Source organism: Strongylocentrotus purpuratus, unplaced genomic scaffold (genome assembly GCF_000002235.5).
Source record: "Strongylocentrotus purpuratus isolate Spur 01 unplaced genomic scaffold, Spur_5.0 spur5_scaffold_1, whole genome shotgun sequence".
Taxonomy (NCBI): Eukaryota; Metazoa; Echinodermata; class Echinoidea; order Camarodonta; family Strongylocentrotidae; genus Strongylocentrotus; species Strongylocentrotus purpuratus.
Genome location: NW_022145594.1, coordinates 53020486 through 53041282, shown reverse-complemented (window position 1 = coordinate 53041282; position 20797 = coordinate 53020486). Strand labels below are relative to the sequence as shown.

At 38.5% G+C, this 20797-nt stretch overlaps 1 protein-coding gene across 1 annotated transcript; it reads right to left on the bottom strand.

Moving 5' to 3' along the window:
* Positions 1–6302: 6302 nt before the first annotated feature.
* Positions 6303–17936, bottom strand: LOC115921223 (uncharacterized protein K02A2.6-like). The gene is made up of 2 exons (XM_030978482.1): positions 17500–17936; positions 6303–7832 (listed from the first exon to the last, which is right to left on the bottom strand). The coding sequence occupies exon 2, from the start codon at positions 7774–7776 to the stop codon at positions 6556–6558; it is 1221 nt and encodes a 406-aa protein (XP_030834342.1). The 5' UTR covers positions 7777–7832; positions 17500–17936; the 3' UTR covers positions 6303–6555.
* Positions 17937–20797: the final 2861 nt, after the last annotated feature.

Here is a 20797-nt window from a genome sequence, read left to right as displayed (position 1 = left end):
CCAGGGGGGGGGGGGGCGTAGAAAGAAAAAGGAGCAGACAAAGGATATCTTTGGAATTCAGAATCAAGAACGGTACAGCAAATCGTCTTCTTTCTCTCTTAATCTTATGAAACGTCAAAGCTTCCGCGCTTTGAGCGCGGGAGGGGGGGGGAACCTGAATTCAAACGAGGATTCAGAGGCGAGAACTTTAATACGAATCTTTAATGATTTAATGAAACATAAAAGCTTCCGCGCTTCGCGCGGGATAGAGGGGGAACTAATTTCCGACGTGGATTATTTTCGAGAACGGTACAAAGAATCGTCTTCTTTCTCTAATGATTTAATGAAAATTAAAAGCTTCCGCGGGAGGGGGGGACCTGAATTCAGACAAGGATTAAGGGTCGAGAACAGTACAACGAATCGTCTTGTTTCTCTAATGATTTAATGAATCGTAAAAGCTTCCACGCTTCGCGCGGAAGGAGGAAAACTGAATTCAGACGAGGATTAAGAATCGAGAACTGTACAACGAATCGTCTTGTTCTCGAATGATTTAATGAAACGTAATAGCTTCCGCGCTTCGAATGATTTAATGAAACGTAAAAGCTTCCGAGCGAAAATCTAAATTCAGACGAGGATTATTTCGAAAACGGTACAACGAATCGTTTTCTTTCTCTCATGATTTAATGAAAATTAAAAGCTTCCGCGAGAGAGGGGGGGGGGGGGGACCTGAATTCAGACGAGAATTAAGAGTCGAGAACGGTACAACGAATCGTCTTCTTTCTTTAATATTTTAATGAAACGTGAAAGCTTCCGCGCTTCGCGCAGGAGGGGGAGGGGGAAAATCTAAATTCAGACGAGGATTATTTTCGAAAACGGTACAACGAATCGTCTTCTTTCTCTAATGATTGAAAGAAACTTAAAAGCTTCCGCGCTTCGCGCGGATGGGGGGGGGGGGGGACCTGAATTCAGACGAGGATTAAGAGTCGAAAACTCTACAACGAACCGTCTTCTTTCTCTAATAGTTAAATAAATCGTAAAATTTTCCGCGCTTCGCGCGGGAGGTGTAAAACTTAATTCAGACGAGAATTTTTTTCGAGAACGGTACAACGAATCGTCTTCTTTCTCTAATAATTTAGTGAAACGTCAAAGCTTCCGCGTTTCGCGGAGGAGGGAGGGGGAAACTCGCCCCTCCCTGCACCGACCCCCCCCCCCCCCCGCATTACGTCACTGTTGGTCACCATTACGTACCAATATTTGGCTCGCAAAATTTCAAATTTGGGCCCCCCCCCCTAAGAAATCCTGGATCCGCGCCTGGTGCTAGCTGCCTATTGACACCAACAGAATACGGCTCTTACGCAGATGGCATGTTCTGAATGCCCGCACAATGCCGATTAGCGCATACATGTGCCGAAGTAATACCAATCGCAGTTCGGCTCCAAGATTCGGCTGCTGTTTCCGCCCACTTTCGTGACGTCACGATCGGCAGCGATCAGCTGGCTTGGCGAAGGCAGGCCAGGACGCGCGTACTTTGATTGACAGCTGTATGCAAATTAGAAGTCGATCTTCGGAACCAAGATGGCGATGACTAGAGCAGCGATAACTACACTGGCGGGAACGTGCCCCTTTAATATTCTTGATTTTATTTACAAACTATAGTACTGACTAGTGCACTCAAAGATAACCATACATAAACCATGTGTAAAAAGAAAATGTACACATAGAAATTTCCTCTTTTTTTTTCCTTTATTAATAGAAAAAAAAGCATTCGATCAAGATATTCCCGTTCTATGTGTGTGTAAAGTTTCAACGTAGAGGACAGTACGCAAGTACCCCTACGTAATTTGAAAAAGACCCGTTATTTTTTTTCCCCACTGTTGTGCGCATCGGACTTTTGCTGATTTTCGTTCATCAAACGTCTCCAAATCACACCAAAATGTCTTCCAGCAATTATTTTAGCGATGAAATTTCATCAATAGATAGTGACTCCTCATACTCCGATGCCTCCTTATCCCATTTTAGTGATTCTTCCCAAGAAAATGAGCCCGACAAATTTTCAAAATATTATTAGTCCCACTCGTAGAGATACGAGTTTGTTGTCGAATGACGGACCATCGACGAGCGGAACTGGCCCCAGAAAACAGCTGAAAAGGTACGTTTATTTCTGAAACTTAATTATATTATGATATATAGATTTTTATTGTGTCTGTTGTTGAATATAATGCTACTGCATAGTATAGAATGTTATTTTACGTATCAATATTCCCATGTAGTGTTGAGGTTGTATGTAGCGACTAGTCACTAGATTTAGACTCTACACAACTTCTGAGTGAAGTGTAGTGAATTCCCAAGTGCAGTGACTATAGTGTCTGTTAGCATGGTTAGTGAATGCGTGAATGTAAACAAACATGATTTCAATAAATCCACGTAGAAATTTCAGATTTTTTACCATACGTCTGTCAATTATATTGCCTTGCATGATATAATGTTTTGATGTGGTACTTAGGTCTAGGCTAAATTGTATCTCAAATTATTTTTCTAGGAATCAGAAAACACAACCTTCTAAAGCACCACGCAAGAAGAAGAGCAAGTCTTCCAAGTCCGAGAATGGGTCTGCGAGGTCCTTACTAAGTAGAAATCTAAATCTATTGTTGATAATTTTTTTGGGTATATCTATTTCATGTTAGTTAAAGTTGATACTCTAAGACAATCCCAAATATTGAGATAATTACATCAATAGAAAGCTTTTAACCCCCAGAATAACACTAAATGGTGTCCAACTGATAAAAACAAGTTTAGAATGGTGAATTTATGCAAGTAAACTCTACCAAACTATTTAGTCTGACACCCGGAAGTGCATGTAGAGTCGGGCCTCTATCCGTGACGTCACGAACGGGACTCATGGCCGGCTCAGTGAGAGTGAATGGCAGTGATATCCCTACGTAAATGCTATCCTGTCAGAGCTTAGATTTGTTGCTGTTAGGGAGTATATTTGATGGATTTTCTGTTTTCATTTGAATGAAGAATAACGAAGCAACATTTTCCAGTCGCTGATTTCTTTTTATATCCTCATATTCACCTATTTGGTAGAGATTTAAGACAAGTTTACTGCTTGGGAAACAAGGTTAAATCATGCACATATGAATAGGTGGGTGCATTATCTTGTCATCAAATCAGGTACAGCAGCAGTTTTGTAAAACGAATAGGCCTAGAACTATGATAATACTTATCATAGATATGTGTGACTGCCTCAAAAAAGGATACAGTACCAGTTAAACGTTTTATGTTGTAAAATATCAAACTTGAACGAGATCATGCAAGCGCGCTTCCTCTATAATATTTTGACAACGTCTATTGATCGAACGACATTCACCCGCGAGTGATGCGGCTCTTGCACGAACGTTTGTGAAGCGAGCAGAACCGGGAGGTAAGACCAGGCCGCTGCTCTAGGCGCTGCTTGCTTGTGATGGAACGTACGTGCGCTAGTTATATGTTTATCGGCAATTGCAAGAGAATGAAAGCGACGTACCAGCTAAGATAAACAACTAACAAAGACTTGCTCCTGACTACCCGTGTCAGAATTGGTAGATGAAGGATCTTCAGGGCCAAAGAAGGCGAAAGACATGGGAAAAAGGAAGAACAAACCATCGGGCGATCGCTGTATGGTAATGAACTGTGCATGGGTCCACTTACCAGACAGCTATTATACTGTTCACTCCGTGCCTGGGCCGATTTCAACACCAAAACAAAAATTACATGGTGAAAATATCGACTAATGGCACATCGTTAAGTTGGCATGTTTATGTCATAATTTTTAAAGGGGGTTATTGATATTAATACTATGAAATATTAGGGGAAGGTAAAGAATTGTACATAGAATTATGATTTATTAGACTTTTCAGCCTTTGAAACAAAAATAAGCCGAAAATCGTATCACTCTGCACATGCTTTCTATTGAACATCCGGGTACGTGAATACTCTTTTCTGGACGTGATGTCATAATAGTAGGCCGTGACTGATTTTCTATGCAAAGAGAGGCGGATATTTTCGACATTTCAATTAAGGATTTCGAGTAGCCAGAATTTTTTTGTGATATACTATGTAATTGAAAATCTTATAAATAACATATGATTGCCGTAGGTACCAAATTAAGGGACATTTATTTGCTTAGAATATCAGCTTTAAGATCTGACATCAAAATATTAGAGTAGTTTAATTACCTCATCATTATGCTAGAACAATAATTTGCAGGTGGCACAAGTTCTGCCCACACGGACAGCCAGCAAATGGCCTCTACATTCATCCACTTCTTCCAGACGAAAGTCAAGACCATCTGCGACAGTTTATCACCTGATGAAACACCACACCATGCCCTTACTTCCTCTTTGAAGTAATACAACCTACTACCCCTAAGGAGATTATGTCACTCTTACGTAAACTACCTCCCAAATCATGTCAGTTAGACCCTGTTCCCACTAAATTATTAATGGACTGTTCCTCCACATTCGCTCCCATCCTTTCTTACTTGATTAACTTGAGTTTAGAGCAGGCACATGTTCCTTCCTCATTGAAAATAGCTCATGTTACTCCGTTGTTGAAGAAACCTTCTCTGGACCGAAATTCCCTCCAAAATTATCGACCAGTTTCAAACCTACCTTTTTTGTTCAAAATTCTTGAAAGGGTTGTGTTTTCTCGTCTTTCGGATTATTTTCTGGACAATGATTTGTTCGACCCTTTCCAGTCAGGTTACAGATCCCATCATAGTGTGGAAACACTGCTTGTAAATGTGTCCAACTATATCCTGCAAGGGATGGATAGGGGTAACCCAACTGCTCTCCTGCTGCTAGACTTGTCCTCCGCCTTCGACACCGTTAATCACACTATCCTTTTGAACACAATTAGTTCACTTGGTGTAATGGGTGAGGCACACAAATGGTTCGAGTCTTATCTGTCATACCACTCTCAGATCGTTTGTATTAATGGTTGCAAATCAGTTGCTTTGCCTCTCTCTTGTGGAGTACCACAGGGTTCTGTGGGCGGGCCTACTCTCTTCTCAATTTATTTAATTGGATTGCGACAAGTTTTGTTACAACATGGCATAGATTATCATATTTATGCAGACGATATTCAACTTATGATTTCCTTCAATTCAGATCAAGCCGCTGCAGAACGAGCCGTTCATCGCCTTGAATCTTGCATGGCTGATGCTCATGAATGGATGCTCGCACGTTCCTTGAAATTAAATTTAGACAAATGTAAATTCCTTATATTTGGTTCCAAAGTACAGCTTAGTAAAGTTAATATCAATTGCATTTCATTTTCTGGCCACATAATTCACTTGTCACAAACGTGTCGCAATCTCGGTGTTATGTTTGACTCACATATGACAATGTCTGACCAAGTTTCTAATATTTGTAGATCAGTAAGGTACCAATTGCGTAATATCGGTTTTATTCGTAAATATTTGTCCAAGTCTGCCACCGAAAAATTAGTTCATGCTCTGATTTCCTCCCGTCTTGATTTTGGCAATGCCCTCCTAATCAATCTACCCCAGTGTCACATATTAAGTGCAAACAAACTAACAAAGTAGTTGAATTCCATAAACCATAGTCTGGTGTTTATTCCCCGCACTGGGTATCAAGTCACGCGTATCCCATATACATCGCGCACATGCGATCTGACCTTCTGAGGTCACAGGTGTCACATTTGCATAATCTGATACATATTCATTATCATGACATCCCTCCTTTGCCAGAATGAAACTTTATCCTGGTCTATTTTTATACTATAGTTTCACTGAAAATTCTTGTAATATTTCTTTTGTTCTTGTGTTTCAGCCATATGTGAATTACTGAAATAAACATGCTTTGGTGCATTTGCTTTTGTTTCTTCCTTTTCTTTTTTTTTTTTTTTCTTTTTTTTTTAAAGAACAACTTCTAACAAACAACAAATTTATCTGGTCGATAAACTTTTCCCAAATGTTTTATCTTCCAAACAACTTTGTTGAACAACATAAAACATAACATGCAATATAATATCTTTCATGCAATATCTTTCATGCATCTACATGTAGTCTGTGGTCCAAATAAAAGTTCAACTGTTCACTGGATACTATTTGAGTTCTAGTTTTGAGTTTGTGTAAATCATCTGTTATCTCCAAGCATTCATACAACTAGCTGAAACTGAAGTTTCTGGAAATACTCTCTTCGATGATTGAATCCATTTTTGAAAACTGATCGATGCTCCAACTCAAACTTGTGTTTTTCGCCAGACCTATCACATACAATAAGGGCAGCGTTCGGCGTACACCCTTTTACATTGATTAATGTGTAATATTGAAACATATATATCAGAACTTATTATTTTAGCACATAACACAACTTCCTCGTACGCTTGGTTTCCATGGTGATTTCTCCAACATGTCGATTTCACAAATATGGGCAGCGCAAGGCGTACACCCTTTAAATCATAACTTGGCTTCAACCAATGATTTCCAAACATTTCTCCTTGGCACATGTAGTTTCATATATCACTGTCGCTATTTTACAAAGAGCTCATCCCCACCATATTGATCTGGAATCACACAAAATCATCATATCGCTTAGGGAATCTTCTCTGGCGTTGTGGTCTACTAGCTGCCATAGGAACGTTGGTGTTTGTTGTCTCTGCTTGGGTATCACCATCTTGATGTCTCTGGTCACCGCCTGATGTGTTGCTCGCTGCCTCTGAGTCTGGATCTCTGGTCACCGCCTCAGGAGTACTGGTCTCCGCCTCAGGATTACCGTCCGACCCTTCAGGAATACCGGTCACCGCCTCAGGATTGCCGTCTGTCCTCTCTGGATTGGCAGCTTCATTATGAGTGTCTCGGGACATGTATCTTTTTACACTTGATACATTCCTATTATACAGGACTCCGTCAGGAGATTTCACAGTTACCATACTTCCTGTTCTTGCTGTCACTGTGTATGGCTGGCTAAAGGATGGCGTGTCTAGTTTCCTCCTTTCATCACGTCTTACTATCACCTTATCTCCTGGCACTATGTCAGAATGTACGGCTCCCCTCTTCAGATCTGCATAGTGTTTTGCACCACTTTTCATTTGGAGGTCCCTGTCTCTGAGTTCCTGATCCTCACTAATGTCCTGGATTTGTGGTAGTTTAGTTCGGATCTTTCTCCCGAACAACACTTCTGCCGGGCTTTTTCCCGTTGTCGAATGAGTACTAGCCCGGTAGACTGCGACGTAAGTTAGCAAGGCCTCCTTCCAATCCTTGCCTTCTGCCTGTGCAATTCTAAGCCTTTTTACTATACTCTGGTTCTGTCTTTCGACCTCGCCGTTGGCTTGGGGCCATTTAGGAGTCACCCGATGGTGGTGAATTCCTGTAATGTTCATGTACTCTGCGAAAACTTCTGAGATGAACTGGGGTCCATTGTCTGAGTATAACGTCACAGGTAACCCATGTCTGCCAAAGATTTCAGCCAGGGCTTTGACTGTCTTTGCAGTGGTTGATTTCATGATTGCATACTCGTAGTATCTGCTATAATAATCAACTACCACAAGTATAGATTCTCCTGTCGGAAGTGGTCCTAGGAAATCAACAGCTACATCCACCCAAGGTCCTGTTGGCACCATAGTACTTCGAATTGGTTCTGGTGGATTACCCCTGCTTGTGATTTGGCAACCATGACAAGTCTTGACGAATTTCTCTGCATCTTTCTCACATCCTGGCCACCATACCTTGGTTCTCAAATTCTGTTTGGTGCCAACAATGCCCAGGTGTCCTTCGTGAGCTAATGACACCATCTTTGGCCTCTGTGCCTGTGGAATCACCAATCTGCTACCTCTCAGCACACACTGACCAATTTTTTTTTTTTTTTTTTTTTCTTTCTGTTTTTATTGTTTTTTCTGAAAAATTAACAGAGTAAAAGCAGCAATATAAAATATAATATCATCTTAAAACTACAAAACAGGCACGCACTCATGCACCCATAAACACGCACACACACACACACACACACACACTCACACGCATATACTTTCCCAGAGGGCAAGTTTACAGTTCAAAAAGCCAATGAAGATGTTAATGACAACAGAGCTTTGCAAGACTACTCCTAAATTTCAGTTAAACTTCTTAAAATTTCTTAAAATGGACTTGTAACTTATTTTTCTTTTGGGCAATTTTATATTCTATTTTTGTTTGAACTTTACCATTGAAACAAATGCTTCGAAAATAAGTTCTTTTCCCTGAAACCTACATGAGTAAATGTAATTTTCAATGAAAGGGAGAAGGAGATCGTTGATCTAAAAAAGTTGATTGAAGACCAACAATCATCGCTGACCAGGGTCCAGCGCACAGCCAACATCCAAGAACAATACTCGCGACGCAATTGTTTGCGTTTTTACGGTGTCGCACACAAAGAGGGAAAGGACACTGATGACCTCATTTGTGAGCTTGCTCGAGAAAGGCTCAAAGTGACCTTGAAGAAAGAGGACATCGAACGATCACACCGCCTGCCTACAAAGACTACGGAATCTGTGAATCCCCCTGCCCGTTCAACAAGAAGCAACAAACGCAATGACGGAACAAAACCTGACGTCATCATCGCTAAATTCGTGTCGTACCGTATGCGGAGTCTTGTCTTGTCAAAGCGACGCGAACTGAAAGGCACAAGAATGGGGATCGACGAGGACCTTACCAAGACAAACGCTAACTTACTAGCAAAAGCGAAAAATTGTGAGAAGACACTTACCGCATGGTCTTCCGATGGCAGAATACTCGGCCTCTTCCCAACGAGTGGAGGCAAACAAATTAAACGATTAATTACGAGCGAAAATGACTTAAAGTGACCATTAAAGACTTTTCTCTAGCACTGAAGCTATCACTGACTCTACAGAGACCCATTTCCCCATTGTTATCAATCATGCAATTACTGTGGTGCATTCCAAATCTGCAGTACTCTGTACTCCTGGAACATTTTTAATTTTTTTTTCTTCAATGTAATAGTAGTAATAACTTTGGTTTTGTGAATATTTATTCTTGTGTATTTATGTGTATACGTGTGAATGATGACCCTTCGGGCATCATATGAACGTGCGATCAGTAATGTTGATTTGAGTACAGTTTCCCATATTTTGTCACCTATGATTGGAGATAATGAGACGTTTGGAATAGATCAATCTTTTTATTTGCCTGATGACCTTAATTCTACCCTTTTGAAATATTCTTTGAACTCGACAAATTTTTCCATATTACATATGAATTGTCGTAGTATTCTAAGTAACTTTGATGGTATTTCTGCTTTGTTAAATAGTCTGAATTTTCAGTTTTCTGTTATGGGCGTAACTGAAACTTGGCTGAAAGACAACTCATTATTGTGCAATATTCAAGGTTTTAGCTTTTTACATAATAGTAGAGCTGAGAGGAGAGGAGGGGGTGTTGGTGTGTTCATTCGGGAAAATCTGATTCATAAACATAGAGGTGATTTAGATATTAACAATGGAGTAATAGAAAGTATATTTATTGAAATAGAGAATGTATGTAATAAGAACATAATTATAGGAGTAATTTATAGGCCACCTGATCAGTCTGTGCAAGAATTTTTAGATATAACTGGTTCAGCTCTTCATAAAATAAACACAGAGAATAAAATTGTATATCTGATGGGAGATTTCAACATTAATCTATTAAATACCACATCTTGTCATAAAGCTAATGACTTTTTAAATATGCTGGTAACTTTTTCTATGTATCCACTCATTCATCACCCTACTCGGGTGACCGATCGTTGTGTTTCTTTATTAGATAATATTATTACTAATGATGTTACCAATAAATTAAACGGTGCTATTTTAGTTGATATCTCAGATCATTTTCCTGTATTTAGTGTTTGTCATCATAAAATCAAGGAAAAGAAATATGTAATAAGCAAAAGACAGTTTAATGATAGTAATATTTTTGAATTCAGTAAACGATTGCAAAATGTCAGATGGAATTTGAAATCAAGTGATTGTAATGTGAGCTATAGTTGCTTTTTGTCAAAATTTATTCGCATTTATGAAGAATGCTTTCCTTTGCAAGAAATAAATGTTAATAGACGTAAGCATAAACCATGGATAAATAAAGTATTGATGAAAAAAATTAAAAAGAAATGGAAATTGTATGAAAAATCTTTGAAAAATTCAACTGAATATAGGAAAAGAGTTTACAAACAATACAGAAATAAAGTTACAAATGAAATTAAGAAAGCTAAATATCAATATTTTAAGGATAAATTTAATCATGATAAGGGTGATATTAGACTAATTTGGAAGACTATTAATGGAGAACTTGGTACGAAATCTGTCAAACATTGTGTTGAAAAAATTGATGTAAATGGTTCCACAATTACAAACAAAGAAGATATCTCTAAAAGCTTTAATGAATATTTTGTTAATATTGGTTTCAATCTGACAAACAATGTGCAATATTCCAACAGTTTCTACAATAATAATGTATTTGTTAATGACAAATCAGCATATTTTACTCCTATATCATGTAAAGAAATTATCGATATCGTTCGTTGTTTGAAGAATGGTACCAGTGCTGGTTATGATGATATTAATATTACTGTTGTCAAGAAAATTATACATTTGATTTGTGTACCTCTTTGTTCTATTTTCAATTCTTGTTTGTCAACTGGTATTTTTCCTAATCAAATGAAAATAGCCAAAGTTATTCCAGTTTTTAAAAGTGGTGATCGCACTAATGTACATAATTACCGGCCTATTTCTGTCCTCCCTATTTTCTCTAAAATTTTTGAAAAGTGTTTATATAAGCGTTTAAGTACTTTCTTAACATCGTGCAATATTTTGTCTGAAAATCAACATGGTTTCCGAACGGGACACTCCACAACGACTGCTCTTCTTAATTTCATTGATAAAGTTTCTTATGCAATTGATTCTAGACAGTTCACAATTGGTTTATTTCTTGATTTAAGTAAAGCCTTTGATACTTTAGATCATGTAATTTTGTTACGTAAATTAGAGGCTTATGGTATTCGTGGAATTCTTTTGCAATTATTTAAAGATTATTTATCAAATCGTCAACAATTTGTTTCTATTCAAAATCAACAATCTTCATATTTGCCCATTCGTTGTGGAGTGCCCCAGGGTTCAATACTTGGTCCTTTACTTTTTTTAATTTATATTAATGATATTGTGAGTTCATCTGATTTGTTACATTTTATATTATTTGCAGACGATACCAGCGTGTTCATGTCTCATAATAATCTCCGTACGCTAGTTGATTCATTCAATTCTGAAATAAATAAATTAAGTGAATGGTTGATCAACAATAAACTAGTTTTGAATGTTGCTAAAACCCAATATATTGTATTCACTAAACGACGTATTGAAGATAATTTTGCAATCAATTTTTATGGTCATCAAATTAATCGTACTTCTTGTGTGAAATTTTTAGGTGTTCATATCGATGAATCTTTAACATGGCATGAACACGTTGGTGTCGTATGCAATCGTGTTGCCAAAGCTGTTGGCATTATTTACCGTTTGAGACATTTTCCAAGACATATTTTAGTTATGTTATATTATGCATTGATTTTCTCCCATGTCAATTATTGTAATATTGCTTGGTCAAACAATCATGATTATTTTATTACTAAACTATTTGTTTTGCAGAAAAAAGCCATAAGAATAATTTCTAATTCACCATATCATGCTCATACTTTGCCAATCTTTTCCCAGTTAAATCTCCTAAATGTTTATGACATTAATAGATTGAATATTGCAATATTTATGTTTATGTGTTCTAGAGGCTTATTACCATCTCCAATTACATCAAAATTTATTTTAAATAGTAACATACATAATTATAATACACGTAATGCTGTTGAATACCATCTGCCAAAAGTTAGAACTAATATTTCAAAGTTTACTATTTTTTATAAAGGTCCTCATCTATGGAGCACGATTCCAAACCATCTAAAGAATCAACCTTCCTTAAATAGTTTTAAACGTTCCTTCCGATTGTTTTTATCAAATTTGTACTCAACAACCTGAATATCATAGTATATATATATATGTTATTTTTTTGTATAATGTTTTCCTTTTTCGTTTTACTGTTTCTACCTGCTTTCTTTTTCTTCTTAATGTTATGTTAATTACGTACTTGTTTAGGGGTCAACGTTTAACAAGGCTAAATGCTCTTTTTTGTTGACCCCTCATTCGACATAAATTTTCTTTCTTAACTAGTTTCCTTGTTATTTTTTATTGTATTCATATTATCTGTAATGTTACCCTTCTACATGTATTTATATATTTCTCTTTTTTTTTTAATACTCTGTATGTATTGTATATGTTTTTTATGAAGAATGAAATAAATACCATACCATACCATAATATTTTAAACATAAACAGAGAAAATTTATACAGGAGGCGTATTTGTCCCTTGACTGTATCCCAAACAAAAAATTAAATTTTGACAGAGTCAGATTATAACTGTGATCAGTGCCAGTGTTAATCTTATCCACCAATTTTTCCCACAGTGGTACAACTCTCCTACAGTCACAAAACAAGTGATCTAAAGTTTCTGGAAAATCTGAACAAAAATAACAATTAGCAGACTCCTTTCTCCCAATCTTGAACAAAAATGCATTAAAACCAATAGCATTATGGAAAATTTTGAAATAAAAACTCCTTAACTGAGTCTCAATTGTGCAACAAAAGTTACTCGTATGAATAATCGACCAATCCTTCTCTTTGGGTTGATGGCCAAAGAGTTCCTCCCATTTACTCTCCCTTTTGGCATTAGTACAACTATATTTCTTTAGCAAAATATTGTATGTATACTTAGACATTTTCTTTTGACTTAATAAATCTTTAAAAATTTGATTAAATATATTCTCATCCACATTAAGAGAATTATCAAACCACTCCAAAAATATGCCATTCATGAGGGAGTCATATTTTCTTTGGTCTCTAATAGGAATGTCAAACTCAATTACGAGGTCTTCAAATGTTTTGGGGTTACCAAAACCATTATGTAATTGAAAAATGGAATGAATACCCCTTTCATACCAAACTGGATAGAAAAAATGTGTTTTATATTGCAATCTTACATTTCTATTCCACCAAATAAAATCTTGTAAATGAAACTGACATAAACCTAGTTCTCTTTTCATCTCTTGCCTATATAAATACCATGTCTTAATAGACGCTGTTAACTGGCAATTTTTAAGTTTTTCCAAAACCGAATCAGGGGCATCTGCCTTAAAAAGGACAAGATGGTCATCACAAAAGGTAGAAAGAATATATATTTCTATTGTTTTCCAACAACTTTCATATTTATCGTCTAAGAGTTTAGCCATCCACAAAACTTTCTGCGCTTGTGCAAAAACTAAAGGATTAATCATCCTTAGACCCCCTTCTTCATAATCATTGCATAATATATCTCTCTTAACTCTGTCATTGCCATTGCTCCAAATGAATTTAAAAAGCAAACCATTTAATCTTTTAAAGAAGGAGTTTGGCAGGTCAATGCATAATACTGAAAACAAAAATAACATTTGGGGGAGTAAAAGCGACTTTACAACAGCAATTTTGCCCAACAAGGATAGGCTTCTATGCCTCCAACAATTTAAAATCTGTTCTATAATGACAAGTCTGGGAACAAAATTCAGTTCGTAAAGCATTTTTGTGTTCAATGAGAAAACCACTCCTAAAGCCTTAAACGTTTTTGATTTCCAATTCAACCCTAATGCATCTTGCGGAATAACTGTACTGCCTTTCAGCTTTCCTATATGAATTGCATCTGACTTACTTAAATTAATGTGACAACCTGAAAATTTTGCAAACTGAGTCAACGTTTCAAATAAATGTTTAAAGGAAACTGTTTCCCCATTCAAAAAACAAGTTGTGTCATCTGCAAAAAGACTTGTCTTCTGTTCAAAATTGCCAACTGAAATTCCCTTTATCCCTGGATTGTGTCGTACTGAAATAGCCAGAATTTCAATAGCTAGTATAAATAAAAGAGGGGATATTGGGCACCCCTGGAATATTCCTCTTTTAATTGCAACCGGATTGGACATAAAACCATTGTTTAACACACAGCTAGTTCTGTCATTGTAAAACGACCTTATTCATCTTATAAAATTGTCTCCAAAATTAAAATAGTCCAAGACTGAAAATAAATAATCATGTTCTATTCTATCAAACGCTTTCTCAAAATCTAACAAAATAATTGTAGCTGGCTCATTCATATAGTCTGTGTATTCAATTAAATCAATTATAACCCGAATATTGGCCCCAATGTTGCGTCCCTTCATAAACCCTTGTTGATCTGTATGTATCAAAGAATTTATACAAGACTTCAAACGGGAGCTCATAACTTTGGCTAATAATTTATAGTCAACATTCAGTAGAGAGATAGGGCGATAATTCTTTACTAACAATGGATCCTTACCCTTTTTTGGAAGAAGCGTGATTATTCCACTTCTTTGAGATTGTGATAAAATTCCTTCTTGAAAGGAATAATTATAAGAGTGGAGTAATAAATCTATGATATCATTGAAAAAGGTTAAATAAAATTCACAAGGAAGGCCATCTAGTCCTGGACTCTTATTTGTTCCCATATTCTTTAATGTAGTCCAAAGTTCATTTTTGGTTAAAGGTCTGTTTAGAGCAGAAATTGAATCATCTGATAAGGTAGGTATATTCAAAGGGGCGATAAAATCCTTGATAGTGTCCCTATCCTCAAGAGATACCTCTGAAGAGTATAGAGCTTTATAAAAAGAATGAATTTCCTGAAGTACTCTTTTAGGATCAGTGATGATTTGCTCATTGTTCGCCTTCAGTTGGCGTATAGTTTTTCTTTCATAGGACCGTTTTTCTAAATTGCAGAAGTATTTAGAGCTTTTTTCTCCGTGTTCAGCCCACTTTAATCTAGACCTTACTATAGAGCCAGCAGTTTCAGTATCCAGAAGTTCATTCAACTGTGCTTCTTCAACTTCTAATTTGCTATATAATTCTTGCAGTTCTTCATTTGAACTATTATCCTTCTTCAATGAACCAATTTTTTCTTTAAGTAAGGATATACTCTTTAGTAAATTATTCTTAGTCAAATTCTTTTCTTTTTTCTTTCTACTGCAATACTCCATACAATGACCAGCCATTGTGCATTTGAATGCATCCCAAATAATATGTGGATTTAGATCACATTCAGCATGAAATTCCTTAAATTCATTAATTTTGTCTTTAATGAAATTGCAAAATTCTGAATGTTTCAAATGTGCAGCGTTCAGTTTCCAGTATCCCTTGCCCCGAGGTGAATCATTTAGTGACAGTGCTAGTGTTACCATACAATGATCAGAACAAATACCAGTCACAATTTTAGATTTCTTTACGCAATTCAACAAATCACTAGAAATAAAAATATAGTCTAACCTGGAGGAAACAAATGGAATTCTCTGATGGCGTGTAAAAATCTTATCATGAGTATGATCTCTTCTCCATACATCTACAAGACTTAGTTCTTCTACATAAATATTAAAAGCAATTTTGGCACGAGCATTAGAGTGGGTTGCATTAGAACCCTCATAGTCTAAAGGGCCTACCGCAATATTCAAATCTCCTGCTAAAATAACATGAGAGTTACCTATTTCATCTAACTTAGCAAAAACATTAACAAAAAAATCTGGTGAGTCTTTGTTAGGGCCATATAAGTTGACAAGAATAAAGTGTACATCATTAACATTAACATGGAGGATAATATATCTTCCCTCAGGATCCAGGTGAAAAGATAAGACTGATATTTTCAAAGAAGCTTTAAACAAGATAGCCACACCTCGGCTATTGGAACCATAGCTGCCAAAAACTGCCTCCCCTCCCCACTGAGTACGCCACAGCTTCTCATCATCTATCCTAGAGTGGGTTTCCTGAAGAAAGACTATATCATACCCAAATTCTCTTAAAAAATTAAAAACTTTCTTTCTTTTAAAGTTGTCATGCAGTCCTCTGCAATTAAAAGTATTAATCTGTAACATCATATAACAGTAAAAACCTAGAGTAGCAACAGTGAGTTGACAAAACAAGTAATATCCTAAAAATGTACACAATTTGATTCATGATAAAGAACCCCTGGGAAAAGGGCACACACCACACACTCAGTGAAAAAAGCATACACACAAACACCCACCAAAAAACAAAACAAACTGTAAAGGCAGCCAACAGTATGTGGCAAGAATGAGAAAACCTTAGAGCCTCATAATTAATCATAATGTACCAGTATCAACAAGGATAAGAACAATAAAAACTATTATCCCCAATGGTGAATCGTGGGTAACCAAAAACAAGGCACCTCCAGGGCACCCCGAGAATTCCTAAAAAAGTTTAAGTGAACAAAATATGTTTAAAAAGACCGACATCACTAAACTAATCTGGTGTCCAGCAAGTTCAAACGCGTTAAGTTCAAGGCATGTCATCTTGTAAAATATAAAAGTTTTCTGTGAAAGTCAGACGGTTTGTACGAGACAGCCACTATGATAATCACAGTGTTGTTATGGTGTACTACAGTTGCAATTCAAACACCTGGCTTGTGAACCTTCAGCTGGTGATCTTGGACATACTTAATTGTCGCAGGGTATACAAAGAATGCTCGCTTTCCTTGTTGCTGCAACATCTTTAACTCAGGCAGGAGAGCTTTACGGCGAGCCTGAACGCGATGACTGAAATCCTCTGCAACATACAACTTTGATCTCTCTTTGAACTTGAACCCCTCCTTGAACGCAGCAACACATGCCTTCCGGACCCTCACTCGATCTTGAAACGAACTGAAGCAAACATGAATTGGACGATCCTTCGGCTTGTACTGGCTGCCATTCTGGGGATGTCCACGAGATGATAGTGGACCTGGCGGCGTGCGGTGAGCCCTCTCGATCTGAACATGCTCAAGATTCTTGTCAATAGAGGCCAAAAAAGATGAAATCAACTCACTGCATCCACTGGCAGAATCAGGCTCCTCACCTTCAGGGAAGTTGAAAAAGATTAGATTGTTTCTTCGAGATCTATTCTCAAGGTCGTCAATCTTATCAAAAGCTGCAGCCAATTCCTTTTCCAGATGTTGGAACTTTTCTTCACAAGCAGCTTCATGAAAATCCAGTCTCTTATGCAGGTCATCAAACTTTGAATCCAAACGCCTCTCATATTCTATGAACCAAACAGGGGCCGCAGCGGCCGCGTCACTCACCAGGGAGCTGCCGGGGCCGGCTGGCGAAGACATGGCGTTGGATCGCTGACAATCAACGGGCAACTTTCTTTGTTTTTTCTCGGTCGATCCACCGTTTTTGGACGGGGAGTTTAATCTCTTGTCCGGCATTAGGAAACAGTAGTAGTAGCTAGCACTATAGCAGCAACAGCAGGAGTGGGTAGATCGAAAAACGCATTGCCGTATAGACCTTATGCATTGACGTCACGGCTCGCCAAACGACCGATTACGCCGCCATCTTAGACTCTTCATGACAGATCCACACTGACCAATTATACAGAGTTCATCCTTGATGGGAATGTATGCTTGATATGGACAATCATCCCATTGTCCACTGTGAATACACTCTCTGATAACTTCGAGTTCAGGATCATGTTCAGATTCTCTTTCGACTTCCTTCGTTGTCACCGCACCTGGCGTTGACTAGACTGCCACAAAACGCACAAAGCTCTCTGCTTCTGTTTCCAACACAGAAGTTTCTCTCGGTTGATCATCCTTCAGCAATCTTGACAATGGATCTGCTATGTTGGACTTTCCTGCGATGTGGACTACCCTGTACTTGTACTGTTGAAGCCTCAGAACCCACCACTCTATTCTCGCTCATGGCTTAGATCTCGGTGAATAAATGACTTCAAGCGGTTTGTGATCAGTCACTAGATCAAACTCTATTCCATACAGGTACGCATGGAATCTTTCACAAGCCCACACAAGCATACCTGCCAACCCTCCCGCATTTTCCGGGATATTCCGCATTTCTGGAATTTTAGGACCTTAAAATGCGGGAGATTCCGCATTTTGGAAATTTAAGCCAAATTGGGCTTGTATTACCATTTGCCGCGATTTGTGTGAGAGCTCTCGTATAGTATACTGTGTGTGTGTTGATGGCCGCGGAAGCTCATTTGGCTTGTAATGACGGTTTTGCAGCGTGTTTGTGCCACTGATCTATAAGCGTAGAGATCAGCATTATGTGTGTGTGTGTAAGCCTGGCATGTACTCTCCATACACGTACACACACACACACACCCATACAAGCAATGTACAAGAACATGCACGCTTCACGTGCGATAAATTTTGAGCGAACGGGTTAGCTTCGACGTGTGATCGTGAATGGTTACTAAACTTGCAAAAGTTTGTCAGTTTTACTTATAATGTCTTCCCATCCCAAGGAATAGGCTTGCTTGATGGATTCATGGAGTTTACCGTACCGTACTAACTTTTCAATTGTCTAATCCAGTATTTGGAAGAAGTGTGTCGGGACTATGGTAAACAGAGTGAACGCACGCTGCAGTGCGGTACCGGAGGTGAGTCGGTGCCAGTGGAGTGGGGCAGCGATGGCGAGGCGTACCGTACATGTACTGTGTATAGTTTGATCGATGCATGTCAAATGTTGCCGTAACTGAGCTGTGTTGGACAATCGCTACACCGAATTGAATTCAGCGTACCTGCCAACCCTTCCGAATAATCCGGAATATTCCATTTTCTGGATTTTTAGGACCCCAAAATCCGGAATATTCTTTTTTTTTCTTCAAAATTTCGATTTTTTTTTTTTTTTTTTTTTTTTTTTTTGTTTTTTTGTTTTTTGTTTGTGTTGCTTAAGCCAAATTAAGCTTGTTTTATCCTTTACGCGATGTTAGAGTTCACGTGTATTGCGTGCGTTGAAGGGCTGCATGATTAAATTCGCTTTTTTTTGCACAGATTTACCGCGTATTGCCAGTTACACTGCCGCTGCATGTGCGAACGCCTGTTAAGTGTACAGATTTCTTATTTTCGAAGACATACCGCGCTAAAAATTCTTAATTCTCATTTTCAAATGTTGGCAGGTATGCACAAGTCCAAGGGCTTCTTTTTCCGTCTGAGAGTATCTCCTTTCAACGTTACTTAACGAGCGGCTGGCATATGCTACTATTCTCGGGCCATCAGCATGCACCTGCACCAGCACTGCTCCTAAGCCAACTGGACTGGCATCCGCTATGACCTTTGTCGGTGCATTTAGATCATAGTAGCCCAGGGTCTCTGCACTCATCAAGCTTTCCTTTAGCGACTTAAACGCTTGTCGCTGTTTATGACCGAATTGAAATGGCGTGTCCTTTCTGGTCAGCTTTCTCAGTGGATCTGCCAATGTAGCAAAGTTCGGAATGAACTTTGCGCAGTAGTTGACTAGCCCCAAGAAACTTCTCATCTCAGTTGCAGTCTGGGGTTCACGGGCCTCTGCAATTGCTTTCACCTTGGCCAATCCTGGGTTGAGTCCCTCGCTAGTCAGTCTGTGCCCCATGAAGTCCAACTCAGAGACACCAAACTTACACTTTTCTGCATTTGCAGTAAGTCCTGCGTCCCGCAGTCTGCCAAGCACCTGCTTCAACCTCTTGTCATGCTCTTTCTGGGTCGATGCATGCACAATGATGTCATCTGATATGTTCGCAGCTCCTTCTATCCCAGCTATCACTCTGTGTATCTCATATTGATAAATCTCTGGAGCAGCATTGATTCCGAACAACAGTCTCTTATAGCGGAACAACCCACAATGAGTGACAAAGGTTGTCACCTCTCTAGACTCCGGATGTGACTCCAGTTGGTGGTACCCCCACTTCAGGTCTATTTTCGAAAAGACCTTGCTAATCGACAGCTCCTGTAGGACTTCCTCAATAGTGGGAATGGGGTGACGTTCTCTTACGATTGCTTCGTTCACTCTCCGCATATCGATACAAAGTCTAATTTCGTCATTTCTCTTTGGAACTATGACAACTGGGCTTACCCATGGAGTGGAGCGTTCAACTGGCTCAATGATGTCAAGATCAATCAATTCCGCGATCTTCATCTCGACCTTCTTTCTCAGTCCAAATGGAGTCCTTCGCACAGGCTGGGCCACTGGCTTCACCGTTTCATCCACTGCTAACCGCACCTGTCGGCCCTTCAACTTTCCTACTCCTTTGAAGACTGCTTCAAACTCATGCTTTAAACCTGCATAGCTCTGTACCACATTTACATGTACAATTCCCACCTGGAGCACTCCCAGCTCTCTAGACGTATGTTTGCTCAGTAAAGGTTCTCCCTTTTCTTTGATGACAACAAACTCTGCAGTCGACTTCATCTTGCCAACTTCTACGGTGGCTGTGAAACATCCAACGGTCGTTAATGGTATATGTGATGTGTATGGATAAAGCCTCTTGGTACTCTTAGTAGATTTGCAGATGATTTTGTCCTTCTTCAGTTTCTCCCACAATATCTGATCTATTACATTGCAATCACTTCCCGAATCTACTATCACTGGGACTGTGACACCTCCAATGATTATTGGGACTTTCTCATGATCACCATTCACAGCAAATTGATAGTACCTCTGATCACGGCCACGGCTGTTGTCATCATCACTATCATTTCCGGGTTCACCTTCCACTTGGCGAACTCTATTCTTATACTTCTTTCCATCTCTGGACTTCCCATCTCTGAATTTTCCTCTCGCCTCACTTGTGCTCTTGGCCTTACTTTTGCACATCGTCGCAAAGTGGTTTTGGCCTCCACATTTCCGACAGATCTTTCCTTTGGCTGGACATGATGCATCCTTCCCAA